The sequence below is a fragment of the Cygnus olor genome, chromosome 4 (assembly GCF_009769625.2).
Source record: "Cygnus olor isolate bCygOlo1 chromosome 4, bCygOlo1.pri.v2, whole genome shotgun sequence".
NCBI lineage: Eukaryota > Metazoa > Chordata > Aves > Anseriformes > Anatidae > Cygnus > Cygnus olor.
The window spans coordinates 7,027,199-7,043,931 of NC_049172.1; the positions used below are offsets into that span (position 1 = coordinate 7,027,199).

The following is a 16,733-nucleotide window of genomic DNA, read 5'->3' on the forward strand; positions in this document are numbered from 1 at the left end:
TAGCATTAAGTTGGCCCAAATACTTTCTGGTTTGGGTATTACAGCAGTCAGCAGAGCAGCAGTGTGCAGCGCTAGGCACTTCTCTGTAATGTGACATCGATAAAAGGCTTTATTTTGTATTGCTATGGCAGCCTTTTGGTATGGCCATACAGGTCTGGCCACTGCCATCAGGAACACGCACCTACAATTGCAGTGTAGTTTTAGTTTGCAAAAATCTATATTTGAGGGGTTTTATGCATTTTTTTGTCAGCAACTTTGAATATTTTTGCGGTAAAGGATGGTAATTGTTTCTTCTGATGCACAGTGCAGTTAGTTTCTGCTTCTTTCACATTTACTGTTGGAATTGCTCTCAGAAAAGAGCTGGTGTCTGAGGGAATCGGTTGCTGGTCTATTGCATTTTCTTTTGTGTTTTCTGCTAAAAGCATGTGCTTCTGAATGTTGCTTTAAGAAGAAAAGCATTGTATTATCAGATACTTCCTTTATTGTAAAGGCTTCATTAAAATGGTTATATATGATATTGGGGAAAAAAAGTCATAAGGTCGTGTAAATACTGTTTCATATTTAGATTATATATGTCTGGGATTTTGTTCTTTGTAACTAGATAGTCTGGGAAGTGCTGTGGAAGAAATAATCACGTAGCTCCTATCAGAATTAATAAATTCTGAACTGCCTGAAAATCACGTTGTTGCAATACACAGTATTACAAAAGCTGACTCAGGAGTTTATTTGCTCTCCGTACATACATTTTTTCATTAAAATATCAAGTCTGTGAGATGATTTTTCTTATGTGGCGCTGTGTTTGGGGGAGTTTTCAGGCCATATGTGTTGTTATTGCCTATTTACGTACATGTGATCTGTTCACATGAGGCTAATTGAAGCAGGCCTTGATCCTGCAAGTGCAAAGAGTAAGATGATGGAGATGCTTAATTCGCATACACTTGATTTGCATGCAATGTTTATCCTAGTCAAATGCCAGTGAAATCCTGTTTGATTGGTAAGATACTTAAACATTTACCTCTATTTGGAATGCTTGGTCTGTAATTATTAAAAATGCATCTGATAACTCTAAACCAGAAACCTGAAAAGATCTCACATTTGAAATTACTGATAAGACTACAGACCATAAAGACTAATTCAGTATAATAATAGAGTATTTTTCACCCAATGTTCTCTTTGCAAAGTACTTTTGATGGTGACGTTGTCTTCTTTCCTCTGTTTATGAATAGCAGTACTCTGCTCCCTCCCAGAACAGCTTACTGTATAGGGTGTGGTTGGCCGCTATTTGCAAAAAAAAAAAAAAAAAAAAAATACTTCTTCCCTCTGACTTACTTACATACATACATACATATTTATTTTTTCTTCCTCGGCCAGTTTGATATAGTGGGAGAGAGAGCCTAGTTTGCTTGAGGAGCAAGGCACACCTAGCCCAAATCTGCCTGGTTGCCACCCCAAATACTAGAGTGCTGCTGAGATTGTGTCCACTCTTTTATATCCTTAATAACAAAGTTGTAGGAAGAAATGTAGTTAAGGTGGCTAATTTGTTCATCAGCCTCGCTTTTTTGGAGGGGCTCATTTTCATAATTGTCATTAAGTAATAAGTTTTTTAAATGGGCTAATTTTTTCAGTGCTATGTTTAAGATGATATATATATTTACTATACCATTTGTTTTTAAAGATCATTTCAGCAAAGCTGAAAAATCCAGCTATTTCATAATCTTGTTCTTCATCAGTTTCAAATCCATTTGCACAATTTTGTCCATGCTCATACCAGTCTGCCATAAAGCATGACATGTCTTTCCTTAATCAGTGTTAGCTTTTTGGAAACAAACAAGCTTTTTAACATAGTCATGTTGAATTAGAATCAGCATATGAATTTTACCACCTACTCAAGATCATGTTTAGGCATATGTTTTCAGCAAGAAGAAATTAATGTGGTCAACTCTTCTTTTCAATAATTGTAAGATGAGCTTTTACCAGGATAGAAATTACTGTGGAGAGCTTTCTCTTTTCTCAGAATTTAATCTTTTTTTCACAGAGGATTACATTTTCTCAGCGTAGTGCAACATCAGTACTTCCTGGATAACATAAGTACTCTATAATCTTTAATAAATGGTTAATTTTACTTGAGTTTTGTATAAGATTTTGGTTGTGGAATTTGGATTCTGTAATTTGAAAAGGTCATCTTATGTGGCTTGAGTTAAAAATGTGAAAATATTTGCTTTCCTTAACCCTACGCAGTCACTGTCCTGGAGGTAGCCTCTTAGCGTATGAACACCTGTAGTAAAAAACTGTTGGAATAAAATAATAGTTGGAGCCCATTAAAGACATGGGTGCACAAGCTGAGGTTAAAGCTCAGTAGGCCCTCACTGCCTGTTCTTTTCTCCCATGGCTCTCAATACAGGTCATTAAAGCCGAATGCTGAATTTCACAGCATTCCTTAGAAATTAGTCGTGCTGTCTCCTGCCAGAAAGGGTGCATACGAGTGTCATATTGATACTGCCAGTTGCTTATTAAAAGCCCGGGAATATGAGAGACACTATTTTTATTTTCCTTTAACGGCTGTTTCTGTGAAATGCAGGCAGAGTGCTACAGATCTAAGGGTAATAAATGCATTGGTTCATGTCGAGCAAATGTTCACCTCCCATTGATAAGACAAACTGTCATGCTGAAGGAAGAAGGATGCTTTTTGTCACAGAATACTGCTTCTGATTCTTAATGAAACACCAAGTTGGGGGTGGGATGGAGCATGAAGCAAATTAGTTATGGTTTAGAATAAAGAGACTGTGACAACACAATATTCTCTGGTAAAAATGGAAAATACTTATTACAAGCCAACGTGAACGTCACTTTTTTTTGTGGTTAGGTTTTTAGATGCCAGGCATTGATATATTGAAGCTTGACATGCTAATGCTGCTACCTTTAAAATCTTGTAAATACTTGGGTATTTGGAAGATAATTAGATTGCAATCTGCTAGGGAAATAATGCTCTGAAATTCTACTTTAAGAAGATCAAACGAGCATATCAGAGCTTTTCTTTTTCAAAAGCCCTTTCCCCTGTTCTGTCTTCCCCTCCATTTCATTTGGAGCACTGTGCAAGGCTAGTCTGTGCCTGCTTCTTGTGCAGGACCTTCCTCCTCTACAGAAAGGTATCCATTGCTCTGGTGAGACTGGATGAAGCACTCTGAGGATGCATTATTCCCTCTCTGGCTATCCCTGCTCTTCCGCTGACTGAGCTTGTGACCTTATAAATTATTAAGCTTCTTCAGGCCTTTGCTTTTCACGTCTGTAAAACTGGGGATAAGAGAATTTCCCTACTGCTATAAATAACCTTGGTCTAAGGATATGAACTGGGAATCCTAGCCCATACACCAGTGAAGCACTTTCCTCGCAAGTAATCCTTTGATGAGGTTATTTGGGGAATAAGCATTGCTCGCTGATACTGAGGATGCATTAACAAGAGACGATGACAGCGTGCTTGCTTTTCCATTTGCTGTGGAAGATGCTCAGGGGCAGTGCTGACCTTGGAGGGTGGCAGGGAAAGAGCCAGTAGTTTTTGATGCACATGGGAGTGAATGCTGTTTGCTCCCACCTTGTTTTGGTCCTGTCCCCACAGCCTGATTCAGCATCTTCTGGTGTGTGAGTGATGAGAGGACCTTTCCCCACTGATTTTACAGCAGTTGGGTGTGGGCTGGGGGAATTCACTAGACCGACATTCCATTTCTACTGCTACGTTGCTTTGACTGGGAATTGAAAGTCTCTGTTTGCCACCTCACTGCTGTGGTACCTGCTTGCTCTCCTGAAAAATGCAGGTGGGGTAGGAGTTGGGGCCGAGGGGATTTTTCTCTGCTGGTGTAGGTTTTACAGCAGTTGGTAGAGGCTGTTTATTGAGAACTGCTGTTTCTGGTGATCTCCTGAGTATAGAAAGTTGCTCTGCTTGCCAGGTTTGTATACCTTTGTTGTTGTTGTTTTGGGACATTGCAAGTAATTTTATGATGCAAATGGGAAAGTAGTTTTGCAGAGCTATTTTTAAAAACTTCTTGCTGAAGATATTTTTGTAGCCTTAACATCTGAAGAGTTTGCTGCAGTGTGTCTTGGGTTTTTGCTTTCTCCTTCCCTAGAGAATGTTACTGACTGCTGTCCTGAAGGTCTTTTCTGATGCAATGTTTTCCCTTCCCCACTCTCTTTCACTCTACCTTCCCAAATCAAGTGTCATTAATTTGTTCTAGCCTTCAGGGGATGGTGGGAGAAAGCTAACTCCTATTACCAAGAGCGAGTGTGGGTTGATCTTTATAGGCACTAGCATTTCAGTTGTTCACAGACCAGAATGTGGTACAGCATCCTCCTCTGTTGCACAGAAAACAGCTTTTCCCAAGACACTTGGTTTTGCTCAGTACAAAGAAGGAAAGATGGCAACCAAACAGTGTTGTCAACTGCGACATCGATGGTCCATTTGCGGTTTCCTTTGCTGCACTGTAGGGTCTAATGGTTTCTGGCATTATCTTTGATAAGGCAGGCCTCTTTATAAAAATATTTAATTGCAGTTTTTTGTTAACGCCAATTGTCCCTAGTAGGATCAGCTCATCAGTTTGCATGAAGTGAAAGAAAAAGATGCACGAAAGCCTATTATAACCATGTAAGATAAGCAGATACAGATATGAATGAAATCACGGTTCCTTTGGAACTACAGAGCTATGCTGTTAAATACACTTCATATAACAAACATTCATATGAAAGACCATTGTGTCAAGTCTAGTAGATGTTTTCTTAGGATGATATGTTACCTAGTGAGCTGTCTAAATGCTTCTGACTCAAACTAAAGAACTTGCAGACTTCATTACTTACACATGAAGAGAAATAAAAGTGTGTGACTGTAAAGTAATATATACAACGTAACCACTGGGCTTGTCTTGAGTAGTGTTACAATGAGCAGCTACTGATCAAAATTTTTGGAGTTCCTTCCTTTATTTTGTACTTTTCCTCATTCTCCAAAAAGTAAAGAAAATCTCTCAATCTTTAGCAATAAAAAAATTGCGTGGAACAAATCTGTGGCATTTAAAATATTTCATACTGCTGTGGCAACATAATGTTTCTCTGAAGTAGGTACACTTGGAAATGAAGTTCTTTCAAACTCGAAGATTGCATTATGAAGGACACGTGACTTCTATAGAAGTCTTTTGTTCTTAAATCTCGGGAAAAATGAGAGCCTTCTGGTTAGCAGTTGAACCCATCAGCAGCAATGCAGTACTTTTCCTTGAAGCAGAGTTTTTGACAATTTAATGCATATAGCTCTTGCAGGTGTTTTTCCTCATATTTATCAGTCGGCTAAGCTCAGTCTTTCACTTCTTTCTCTTCATCTATTTGGTTTTGCTTTCCTTTTGTGTGTCCACTCTTGCTCGTACATGCTCCTTTCTCACTTGGCTTTTCCATTCAGCCTTCAGTAACTTTTTATTGCTACAGACCGCTTCCCTGGAGAAGCGGATGGGGGCATACTCCTCATTGGGGTGTGCAGCCTCTTTACCACGTTATCCAGCAGCCCTGGATGAATGCAGTAGGTTTTCAGAACATCCACAGAGTAAGCTCAGAGATGTGCAGGTTTACAGTGTGCTCGTCCCTTTGTCAGTAAGGCCTTGTAGGTCCTTGGAAAATGGGAAGCTCTTGGAAGCACGTACCGAGTAGTGGAACCATGAGTAGCTACACAGTTCTTGAGCAGTGTATGAAGAAAACCTGTTTGCAGTCTGCATTCTGCAGTGTAACTCAATAGGATGGTTTTCTCCCTCTAGATTTAAAGAATTGCATGCTTCTTTGCTGAAGCACAATCTCTTTGAGCTCTGTGCAAAGACATTCCTGGCTTAGTGAACGAAAATAACAAGTTTTCAAGCAATGCATAATACTCCCTACACAGTGCTAGTTTCAAATTTAAAAGGTAGCTTTGTTTCATTATTGTTAATTGTTATAACAATATGAATTTGCAGATGTTGCTTCTGACGCTGATGATGGAGTGTTACATATCTGCTGCTAATCCCTGATGCTATTTGAAGAGGCAACATAATCTTGTGGTACATGGAATGTGAATTCATTTGAAATACTAATAGCGTCTTACTATTGGACCATAATTCATACCAATTAAATAATTACATGATAAATGTGAAAATAAGTGCAGTATATCCAAGCTCGTACATACAGAAAAATTTTGAATTGAATGTGTTCAATGTACTATGAATATGCATTCTGTTCTTAATTTTCAACTGCAGTGGGAAACTGCACATAATTGTCTCTGGACTGAGATTGTATGTAGTGAAGAGCATTATTTCTGTGAACTAAGACATCTGAAGAGCATTTGCAGACTTTTATTTGTTCCAATAATAATGCAATCTAAATTGCTACTCTGCCACTTTCTTCTCTAAATAGTGTGGCAATACAACTGCTGAGCTTTGGGCTTCCTCCACTGCTAGTGCAGCTTTAACTCACTAGTTCACTATTGTTGTTCCATTGACATAATTCAGAGGGACATCCTCTCTGTGAAGCCATCCGAAACATAAATTAATTTGTATTAGGGTGACAATTTCTTACAAGAAAAAGAGAGAATACCTTCTCTCCTTTGTGTCCAATCCCTATTTTTATATTAAAATGGTATTACGCACTGTTTCATTGGACAAGTTCTGGTGGTATAGTGCAAGAAAGCGTAGTGTATTAAAGGACTCATTATAACAAGTAGGAGACAGTGCCAGTAATAGCATGGACAGTCCTGTAACCCTGGATCTTTTGGAGGGGCCCATTTTATCTGTGAAAACTTCCTCAACAAAGGTAAATTTCTAATGAGTCCCCGAATAAACAGTGTTTCTTAAACCTTTTTATTGCCTCAATGAAGTCAGTAGATGACTGTAAAACTTTCTAAAATTAGTTTTCTTCACGGAGCTTGTAGTGCACTTGTGGGCTTGGTGCCACGAGAGGTTAGGTAGGTAGACACTATCAGATTATCCAGATACACAAATTCGTGGTTAACAAGCTTGGGGCCAGAACTGAAGCTTGGTGCTGAGAATGGTAAATTGGAGGAAGCGTTGCTTTGTTGTTAGAAAAATTGCTGTTGTGCAGGTGGTAATGGAAGGGCACAAAGAAGGTTGTAAAGCACTGGATAAATGAAAAAGTCCCTTTTGGGGAGGGGGTTAAAAAAAAAAAAAAAAGGCACTCAGATGTAGTTACAAACTGATGAACATAAAAATCAGTTTAGTGTCATGACACGATGGCACTTTCAGGAATCCAGTAATACAGGAAAACATGGGCAGTCCTAATAGAAGACATACCATATACAGTATTCCTCCTTTTGAGGAATTTGTTTTTGTATAAACACAGCTGCTTCTAATGTTAATTCCACACACACACACACAAACTGTGTTTTATGTCCCCCGTGTTCATACTTTAAATCCATAAGTACATTGATCCTGGAGATTTTCATTAAGAATTGAATTTCCTGCTTCACTGTGCTGTTGGAGTGCAGAGGTTTTATTTTGTTATCATTTAATGGAAAAAATGTTCATATTTTGCATAATAGGTTGTTCAATAGCTAGTGTTCCAATACCAAAAGAGTATACAAAGGGAAGTTTTCAGTAAAACTGAAAGGAACCAGAGATCCAGTGGTAATGCTTGTCCAAGAATAAACACAGACCCACAGTAATCACTGGGCTTTCAAAATTTTCGTCTGTAACATGAAGGGGAAAGGTGGTGTGGATGTGGACCTCTGCTGTAGGCTGTTAGTTGGACTGTGCTGCAAGAGTGCGAGCGATCAGAAGCTCAAAGACCTGAAGGGACACAGCAGAGCTATGGCTGATGGATGTTTCTGCCTTTATGAATGGAAATACAATGCTGGATCTCTTCTGTCCCCACCTAAGGAAAGATGAAGTATTGATTCAGCTGCCTGGGAAATCTTCCAGATGGGAGATTTGTATGGGTTTAGAGTTGGAAAAGAAAGAAGGCAAAACTATAGCTTTAAAGCAGTTGATTTCAAACTGCATACAGTTCTTAAGAAATCGCTCTTGAATTTGTTTCCGAATAAGACCACCCATCAGAACGTGGGTACCCAGACTTCACAGTCAAAGGACGTTTCAGGTCTGTACATTCAGACCTGGAAAGTGTAAGATCCGTAAAGTACTTCACGCTGTTCCAAAGCAAAATATTGGCTTGGGTTGCCTGTATGTAACACTGTGGTCTTTCAGTAGGAATTCTGGGATCTCACTGAAAATTAAATCTGTGTTAACTCTTAATTTTGAGCATCTTCTCTTGCTCCCACTGCTTTTACCTACTGATGTTATGCTTCTATTTTGGAACTACTGAAATTGCTTGGCAAGACTGAGCTCGAGGGCTTTTTAGCTTTCTCTTTTTTTTCTTGGATGTATTTCTGGATCTGTTGTCAAGTCTGGAAAGAATAGGCTGCTGTGTGTAAAACGTCTGGAGTTCCCATCAGCTATTGATTCTCCAGTCCGATTCAGAATTTTTGCAAGCTGTGGGGTTGCAAGGCTCTGCGGTTTTTTTCTGTCCTCTTCACCGGTTTGCTCTCTGCTTTTCTGACTTGTGACAAGCTTGTGGACGTGTAGCTACTTGGAGAAAGCTTTTTAACCGTGCTGGTTTCTCTGTAATGGCCTCGGTGTACTTACCTGTCCACATACAGAGCGATAAATAAATAACTAGCCTTCTTTCTTGGTGGTTTTGGGAAAGAGCAAAAGTTAAATCCATCTAAAATCTTTCAGTCTCGTTCAACTTCAGTGTTTTTTTTTTATGGTTGGAGCAAATGGGGGCGGGCGATAATTGGGAGAACTGTACAGTTATATAACTAAAAGCTTTTCTGTTGGAAGTTAGGAGAGCAGATTGCCTGGCCATCAATGTGCGACACATGTTCGTAATCTTCCCACAGTGTCCATGCAGAGGAGTACAGTCAGGCACTGTGCTTTGGTTTCGTGGATGAACATGTTCAAATGAAGACACGATAAAAATATTTTTCCTTTTGGGGTACACATTTTATTTTTTTAAAGAAATAGGAGTGGTTTTGTACTACTTGAGGATTTAAATAGTATTTATGTTGCATAAATTATGGCAGTTATTATTCTTAGCTAGAAATTCTAGCTGTTGATGGCTTCAACATGAAGGCTGTCATCTAAAACTCATGGGGGAAAAAATCGACTTGGAAAAAGAGATTATGCAATGTAATTCAGTGGTGATAAGAGCATTTTGAAAATACCCTGTTGCTCTCACGGAAAACTGCTCAGCTAGCCAGCAGTTATGAATTGTCACCCATTTCACATAAATATTCATGAAAACAGCGACTGCAAGATCAATGATTTTTTTTCTGTTTTGTTGATTTTATTTAGTTAGGTTTTGGATGGTATGACAATGTTACATCAGTCCTATTGTTGATGTAGGCATTCAGAGAAAAGCGATGGAAGTTAACAATATAATGCGAAAATGAACTGCAGTGAAAGACAAAGCATGGAGACTGCACTGCACTGCAAGGCTGTTGTATTTAGTGTTACAACTGTTGTTCTGTATCATCTATACTGTTCTATTGTATCTATGTGGAGATGTGACTTCAGCTTCTCCATGGCATGAAATAAATTTGAGGTTTATTCATCTGTGATGGTACAAGACCTCAGTATTGACTTCCAAATAAAAGCTCAAATACGAGTACTGCTTGAGTACAAAAAAAAATAAAAAAAATCAAAGAAAGCATCTGAAGTCTTCTGAATTTATAGTTAGCAGTAAACTAGTTGTATTGCTGTTGCAAGATAAGGTACATCTTTGACCCTTGCTTTATTCGGTCTCTTTGTAATCACCCTTCCAGTTGGCAAATCAGAATATTTAGAGTTGCTGAAGGGAGACCCAGTCTAAAAGTGGGAGGAATGAGATTCATGCAGGTGTCTTTGTGCTTACCAAAAAGGCCTGGAGAAAGGGAAGCCACTTTGCTTCAGAAGCTTGTGAAAATCCCCAGAAGCCAATGGTAACAAACCAGTTTTGTTAAACCACGACATGTTGTTCACCTTGGGAATAGAACAGCATTGGAGGAAAGACTTAATCAGGAGCAGCCCAAAATTGGTCTGGATATTGACATACCTAAGACTGGTGTTTGACAGACGTTCTTAGGCTAAACTCCTTTGCATCCACTCTCCTGGGGGACCAAGCTGCAGTGCTTCTCCTTCCATCTCTTATCTCTTTCAGTTTCAGGCCTTAAGGCTGTTAACATTTTTCCTTTTTTAAAGCTTGTTGCCTGAAAAGGCCTGGACTTGGCCCTAAACTGGGGCCAGGTTGTTTTGTTTTTTTCTCCCCTTCCCTTGGGTAGAGGAAACAAAACAAACCAGGTTTTGACACAGCATTGTTAGTTAAGCTTCCATGGGGGACTCCAAAAGCTTTGCCTTCCTTCCTGCAGATGTTTGAAATCACCCACTAGTGAGTATGAAATTTCACAAGATAGCAGAGCCAATCTATTGAGTCTGAGACACAAAAAGAGGCATCTCTGCTTAGCCCTGGCTGCACATCGTTTGTGCTCTGCCTGGTGTCCTGGGAACTGCTCTTTTTAGAGGTGCTGCTGGTTAGGTTGACTTCATTGTAATGAAGTGAAACAAATCATAATTATGCAAGGTTACATAAAGTGGTAAAGGTTAAAGCATGAAAAATCTGTGTCGTCTTGTCTAAGACATGCTTTAGAGAAGCAAGCAGGCCATTTTTTGTATGGTTTCTTCCAGTTCTAAAGGAACCTTAAGTCCAAAATTTGTCAGTTATGAAGCAGTAGCATACACAGGACTGGCATGTTTCATCTTTCCCGTTAAGCCTGGCCTTGTTCATCTGGGGCTGAGATGAACAGAGGCATGATGGTGAAAGGAAGAGTAAATTTGCTTCAGCATTTTCTCTTTTCAGGCCTTCTTTGGCTCATCTTATTCCTATTGCCAGTATTGTGTGCTCTGCTGGGCAGCAGAAGGTGTGGATAGATGTCTGTGGAAATAAATATTGGTCAGGTTTGCTTGATAGCTCTCCTCTAATTAGTTGGTAGCATCTTGCACACTTAGGTGGATGCACGTCATAGAAAAACTGCTTCTGCTGAACAGCTGCCAGCTCTCACTGATCATTTATCTAGAGGACGATGCACAAATTGCCATAACGTTTCTTATAAGAGAGACTGACTTCAGAATGTGGGTGTCTAAGATGATTGTGAAGCATGGTGAAACTGAATACAGCTCCTTCTTTTCTTTTTCTTCCAGTTTGTGGAGACATCCATGGCCAATTCTTTGACTTGATGAAACTATTTGAAGTGGGAGGTTCTCCTGCCAACACGCGGTACCTCTTCCTGGGGGACTATGTGGACAGAGGGTACTTCAGCATTGAAGTAAGTTTCTTATTTCTTTTTTTGGCTGTGAAACTGCTTGCAGCCTATTGTGTGTATTTGACATAGTAATTTAACCACTTCAGGAATAGAGGCTCTTTGCGGATACCACCGTGAGCAAAAGAGGTCCGTGTTAAATGTCACTGTTGGGGTTTTCATAAAGGCTGTGTGGTATCCAGCCAAATCCTGCTACATCTATGCAAGAGAGCTGATGGAGAACAGTCCTAGGAACTTATAGCGACCATCCAAATATAGCACAGAAGGCAGTCTGCTCTGCAGCTTAAGTTAAGTAGGATTAATAGACATGAGCTGTAAGAAAAGAGATGTAGAGGAATAAAGTGACACACAATTTGACGTACTGACTTAGTTGATCTGAGCCTCCTGTATGCAAAATTTTTATGAAATGGAAGGACTAGATATAGAAAGAGAACAAAAAAGCCAGCAACATAACATGCTGTGCTGGAGAGAATGAAAGAGTTCTGTTTAAATCTGGGTTGCAGCAGTGCGTGATCTCTGGCACTTGAATCCACAGAGCAGTGATGGACATGTGCCCTGTTGAAAGAGCTGAGACCCGGTGCAGACGCAAGCATCAGGATGTAGAATGCAGAGGTCAAATGGTAGCATTTTTAGCTGGCTTGTGACGGAAAATCTATGAAGAAAACTGTCCTGCCCAACATACCTACCTTTGACTAGAAGAAAGTCAACTACCAGGCACAAATGCATTGTTAGAGTGCTCATAAAACAAACTGGATTTCTTTAGTTGTTTTGTTGCCTGGTTTTGCAAACTGACAATTGAGGTGCACAGTTACCCAATAAAATCTAATCTAGATTTGTTCATCCAGATCATAGCTGGTCTGGATCTCATCTGATTGACCACTCAATGGTCCATCAGAAAACCTTGCAGCAGCTTTTGAGCTATAGTTTGAGTCTTTCCTTTGAAGAGTTCAGACTTGAACTCCCTCTGAGCCAAGGGAGTTATGTTAGAAACAACATAGGTCCTATGGTACATGGTTGTGTAGCAGTGACTAGTTAAGATGGCAGCATACACTGCTGTTTCGTTTTACAAATGACATCTTAGTACACTTCTGTCACATTGATATAAAAACATGTAGTCCCAAACAGCTGAGTTACTTGCAATGTGTTTGTAAAATGGATCAGTGCATTATCTTGCCAGTTCTATATTTACACTATGCAGAGAAGTTTCTTAAAAATAAGATTCTATAAAACTACTTATGCTTTATTGGCTGATTTTTTAAAAACTAACTTTTAAGTGTTAACAGCATCTTTGGGAGGTGATACATTCTACAAGTAGAAATACACCGTTTCAAATGCAAAATTGCAAGGTTCTTTAGCCCACATACCATAAATGTTTAATATAGTCAGGATTTAGTCTTACACTAAAGTCAATGCTGCGATCAGGCTTTTTGTTGTACCATGCGTCTGCTTTCTCCCTTCTCTGGTCTTTGGCGAGCTGTGGGCTAAATCATCACTGCGTGGATTGCCGTACGGGACTGCTGGAAGAAGGGTGGGAATGTGGAAGATGCCTTTGCAGGCTTACGTTGCTGTGTGACTGAATCTTGCACTACCATTTTTCAGTTGTGATAGCCTAAGGTTTATCTCATGAAGACTTTGACTGAAGCAAATTATATCTGGAAGATTAGAGTTTTGTCTCCATTTCCTTATACCTTTTATTAGAAGAGAATGAACAAGTGGTTTGCTCCAGCTTTCAAGTGCCTGTCTGACAGTTTGCCAAAATCTGCTTTAGGGCTATTACTGGTTACAGACAAGAGCAAGCCATATAACATGGCAAAATAGCTTATGGGTGGGGAACAAGCCCCTTAAAATAATTCATTTTGCAATCTGCACATACACATTTAGCAAGTTATATTCTGCATTTAGATTTTCCGTTCTGGAACACTGCTTTTTCACTGGAAGCTGCGCTGGCTTCTTCTAGAGCAAAGGAAATACCTGAACTGTCCCTTATATTATTCCTTTTTGTATGTAGGATGCTCAAAGTACTACTTTTCTGGTGCATAACTGATTGTCCCCACCTGTCACCTTGATTAAACAATGCCTTTGAAAGAAGAGGAAGGTTTCTATTTCATAACTGTATTCGGATTTACAGCTATGCATTCAGGCATGAACTCAGCAGAATAAGTAGTGACAAGGAGAGGAAAATGGAGAGGAATGCACTTTGGCAGGCTGGGGGGATGCTTTTGGTGGAGAAGGGGTCCTGAGCACGTCTAGCAGGCGCCAGCTCTTGCCAGGACTTTGTGCTGGTGTAGAAGTCATGGTGGAAAACAACCCAGCCTGGCCTCAGTACCTATTTGCACCATGGCAGTCACCCTGTGATCTTTATTCCATATATCTGTTGGCTCTTCTTTCTGCCAGTGTAGACGTGACACAATCGCAGTTTTGGGGTCTTTCCAAAAGAATTAAGTAGGTGGTCCAAGGTACTAATCACGAGTAATACGAGCTTTTTAAAAATCCCTTCAACTGCCGTGAGCTATCTAGCGTAAAAGTGACACCATTGAGCCTAAACCTAGCTGAGTTCTGGCAGTGGGCGAGATAATCCCCGTCTGTGGGCTGCAAAGCATTTGGGATTCTTCTGGATGAAAGGTACTATATAATGTAAGCTATTATCATTAAGAACAGAAGAAGAAATTGCATAAGGTAGGTGGAAGGCATTTGATAATGCAAAGGGAAAAAGAGAAAAGTATTTGTATAAGGCACTCAGCAGAAATGACAGTCCTTGCCCCACAGAGCTTTTGATCTAAGGGCTCAATCCTTCACATGTGTGCTCCATTTTTACCAGGCAGAGTTAGCTCCATTGCTTGTAGAGGGTGTTTTATGCCTGTAAAATTACTTCTAAGCACAGTGTTGCGGGATGAAAGACTAGTAAAGAAACTACAATAGCTAAAAAAAAAAAAAATAAATTCAAAACTGTAGATACAATGAGACAAGCTTTCTTGGCACAGACCAAATCTTTATCCCTTAGCTGCACTCTTTTCCATTTGACCTTTTGGCAGAGCCTGAGCGTTTCTTCTCGCGTTTCTTCTCTTAGAAAAACAGACTTCTGCAACTTGCAGTATCTGATGTGGTGCACTTGTTTCCTCAGCTCTGTAACTGATAACATTTCCAGGCTATGCTTGTGCACTGTTCCAGGGTTTTGACTCCAGAGTAGAAACCCCTCACTTCTCCCTTTAAAACAAGTTTATGGTCATGGATAAAAGAAATCCAAATGATCAAAACAGAGGGCTATTTTTAAATCCAAAGAACAGTTAGATTGTAAGTGTTTCTGCAGGAATGGATTGTAAGGAAGAACAACTGGTCTTTACCTGAGTCTGAAAACTCTTTTGAAAGTCAGACAAATGCAATGCAGTGCAAAGGAGTATGTGTGTAGACTGCTTTTCATCAATGTTTGAAAAATGACAATCACAGTAAATGCCAAATGTAATGCATTAATATCACGTAGAGGAACTGTTGGAATTCTCTTCCTGCTCAATCCCACATAAAAACACACAGGCTTAAATTTTAATTGCACACCCTTCTGATCATTTTTGACAGAGCACAGATGAGATATGTAGAATTAAACAAAAGTTCAAAACGAACAGAAGTGGAAATGTGCTTAATTAAGGTTCAAAATATGTATACTTGTTCACTTCCCAAATACAAAGACTGACATTCCAAAAGGAGAAGCTGCTTTTGTGGTGTTTCTGGCAAGAACAAAGTGAGGTGTTTGGAGTAAGTCTGAAGATCAGGAATTTGACCATCAGACCTTAGTTCAGTTAAAAAAAAAAAAAAAAAAAGCACCTGGCACTTTAGATGCTTACGAACGCTGAGCTTTTAGAATTTGACTGATCTCTCCCAAGAAAAGAGTTGCATGTAATAAATTCATGTTAGTAAGCTGTGGGTGAAGTGAATGCTGGCGAAGTCATGTGTTTACCATCTCTCAAGTCTTCATGCACTTCTGAGGGCTTTATTGGAGGAATAAGCACCTTTTTCTCCATAGCTCCAGAGTATTAATGTTTCCTAATAAAAAGCTTGAAATATTTTTGGTCAGTCAGGAGTTCATTGAAGTCAATTGTTTTGTTTACTTCTTTCAGAGCAAATAAAGTCCTAGGAACTTCATTATCCTAAATTTCCTTGCCCTTTTCTTTTTTCTGGCAGTACCAGATGTGTTCCTGTGTATCAAGAGTTTGCATCTTGTAAGATCTTATTTTTGCTGGGCAATAATTCTCAGAACCTTGAATATTCAGTAATTCAGCAAATTCAAGTTATTTTTCTCTATATCAGATTCCCAGATTAGAACACCTGTTTGTGTCAGGACTGTCCTCCCAGGTAGCAGCCTGCATCAGCTCTTCCAGAGTGAGCCACCAGCGTACCAAGAACACATTTGGGATGCAGGGAGAGAGCGCAGGACGGTGCTGTGAAGGTCACTTGCACTGTTTTCCCCTCATTTCTTCCATATCTCTCTGGGACTTTTTTCCATAGAAAACAGCTTGGGCCAAGACACGAGGTCCAATAAAGAGAGCTAGGAGCCAGCACTTAAATTTTTGTTTAGAAAGTACTACTTATAAGAATTAGTGGAACATTAAAAACAAAAATTATCTGCTCACCTTTTTGGTATAAATTGAAATCCTTCCAAAAGGCTGAAATGGGTGTAATGTGTTTTAAACACTAGGAAAGAGTATAAGGCGAGTAGCGATGTTTTGCATGTGATCGTTTTTAATAAAACCATCTGGGAGACCAGCTAGAAGAGTGTGTTTCAGTAATTAAAATCTAGAGGTGCTAAAGTACCGTGCAAGTGTCAAAACAAGTTCCCAAAGCAGCTTGGGAATATTCAGCAGATGTTTAAAAACAATAAATTAAACAAAGGTTGAATGATTAGAACTGAATTCTTCAACAACATTTTGGAACCAGCTGAGACCCTGACTGCAAGGAACGGTTTCACCGTTAGTCCACGAGAAGTAGATTTCCACGGCAGTAGCCTTTTTAATTTTTAAACATCCAACCTCTACGTTTTTGAGCACTTCTTTTTGAAACACAAAGAACTGGCAAAATAAGAGCACGTTGGCAAAGAATACTTGTGGCAAGAACTGTAAGTTGTCACTGAAGGTGTGGTTGATGTAGGTAGTTCAGAAAAGTATTTGCATCAGTGGCATGTGTTTTGGTGACAGATGCAACCTGTCTTTATTTGTCTCTGAAATAATGCCACAATGAATGGTACTAGTAGTGTGAGTGCAGTTGTGTGTAAAAAGGCACATAGTTTCCTTCGGGATAACTATTCCATTTTAGAAAGCTGCATCTGTACTAGGTACTGCAATGATACAATTACTGCAGTGCAGTTAAAATAATGCAGTTTTTATAT

General features: G+C 39.5%; 1 protein-coding gene across 3 annotated transcripts in view; it reads left to right on the forward strand.

The window, feature by feature from the left end:
* The window catches only part of PPP3CA (protein phosphatase 3 catalytic subunit alpha), a 197,717-nt gene that overhangs the window by 126,604 nt on the left and 54,380 nt on the right, over positions 1-16,733 (forward strand). For all 3 annotated transcript variants that reach the window (XM_040554881.1, XM_040554880.1, XM_040554882.1), the window contains exon 3: positions 11,241-11,365. In XM_040554881.1, the coding sequence (XP_040410815.1) occupies positions 11,241-11,365 (125 nt within the window). The remainder of the gene's footprint in view (positions 1-11,240; positions 11,366-16,733) is intronic.